This window comes from Morone saxatilis, unplaced genomic scaffold, assembly GCF_004916995.1.
Source record: "Morone saxatilis isolate NCDOM2014 unplaced genomic scaffold, NCSU_SB_2.0 Contig18, whole genome shotgun sequence".
Taxonomy (NCBI): Eukaryota; Metazoa; Chordata; class Actinopteri; family Moronidae; genus Morone; species Morone saxatilis.
In genome coordinates this window covers 22,238,790-22,239,361 of record NW_023339740.1, presented here as the reverse complement: position 1 = coordinate 22,239,361, position 572 = coordinate 22,238,790, and the positions used below count along the sequence as shown (strand labels likewise).

The following is a 572-nucleotide window of genomic DNA, read 5'->3' as shown; positions in this document are numbered from 1 at the left end:
CAGCTAAATATAAGCATGTTAGCAGAGTTTAAACTGACGCTTTATAAACATAAAATGTCTGAACCATTTTCGAGCCTTGACGGTATGATTATCATGTGACCTAAAATATTATTTAAATCCTTCCCCTCTTTGATTTCTCCCTTCAAGTTCCGATAAGCTCAAATGGAGTTAATTCAACGAATGTCAGCTTTGAGAGGCCTCCGTCCATCTTGGTCCCTCTTAAAGTCCACACGCCACCTAAAGGTTACCAACTCTATATGACATGTGCCATCCGAGGATGCCCTACACCCACTGTATCCTGGTACCTGAACGACGTCTGCATCAACTTAGACAACAACTATTATATCACCAACTCATTTGGTGTGTGCTCAATGTTCATTCTCAGAGTCCGACAACAGGACAGCGGCAATTATAAAGTTGTTGCAGTCAACTCTCTTGGCAAGGCAGAGTGTTCGACTAACCTTATTGTTAAAGGTAAGATAAACTTACTGTAACAGTTGGATTTTTTGGGGGAATTTTGGTTGATTCTTATAATAATTTTCTTTCCTTTGTGCTTTTTCCTAACAGATTAA

General features: G+C 39.3%; 1 protein-coding gene across 1 annotated transcript in view; it reads left to right on the top strand.

Annotated features, from left to right (window-relative positions):
• The window catches only part of igfn1.4 (immunoglobulin like and fibronectin type III domain containing 1, tandem duplicate 4), a 13,476-nt gene extending 12,904 nt beyond the window's left edge, over positions 1-572 (top strand). Inside the window, exons 22-23 of the mRNA XM_035661771.1 lie at positions 148-474; positions 568-572. Coding sequence (XP_035517664.1) covers positions 148-474; positions 568-572 — 332 coding nt within the window. The remainder of the gene's footprint in view (positions 1-147; positions 475-567) is intronic.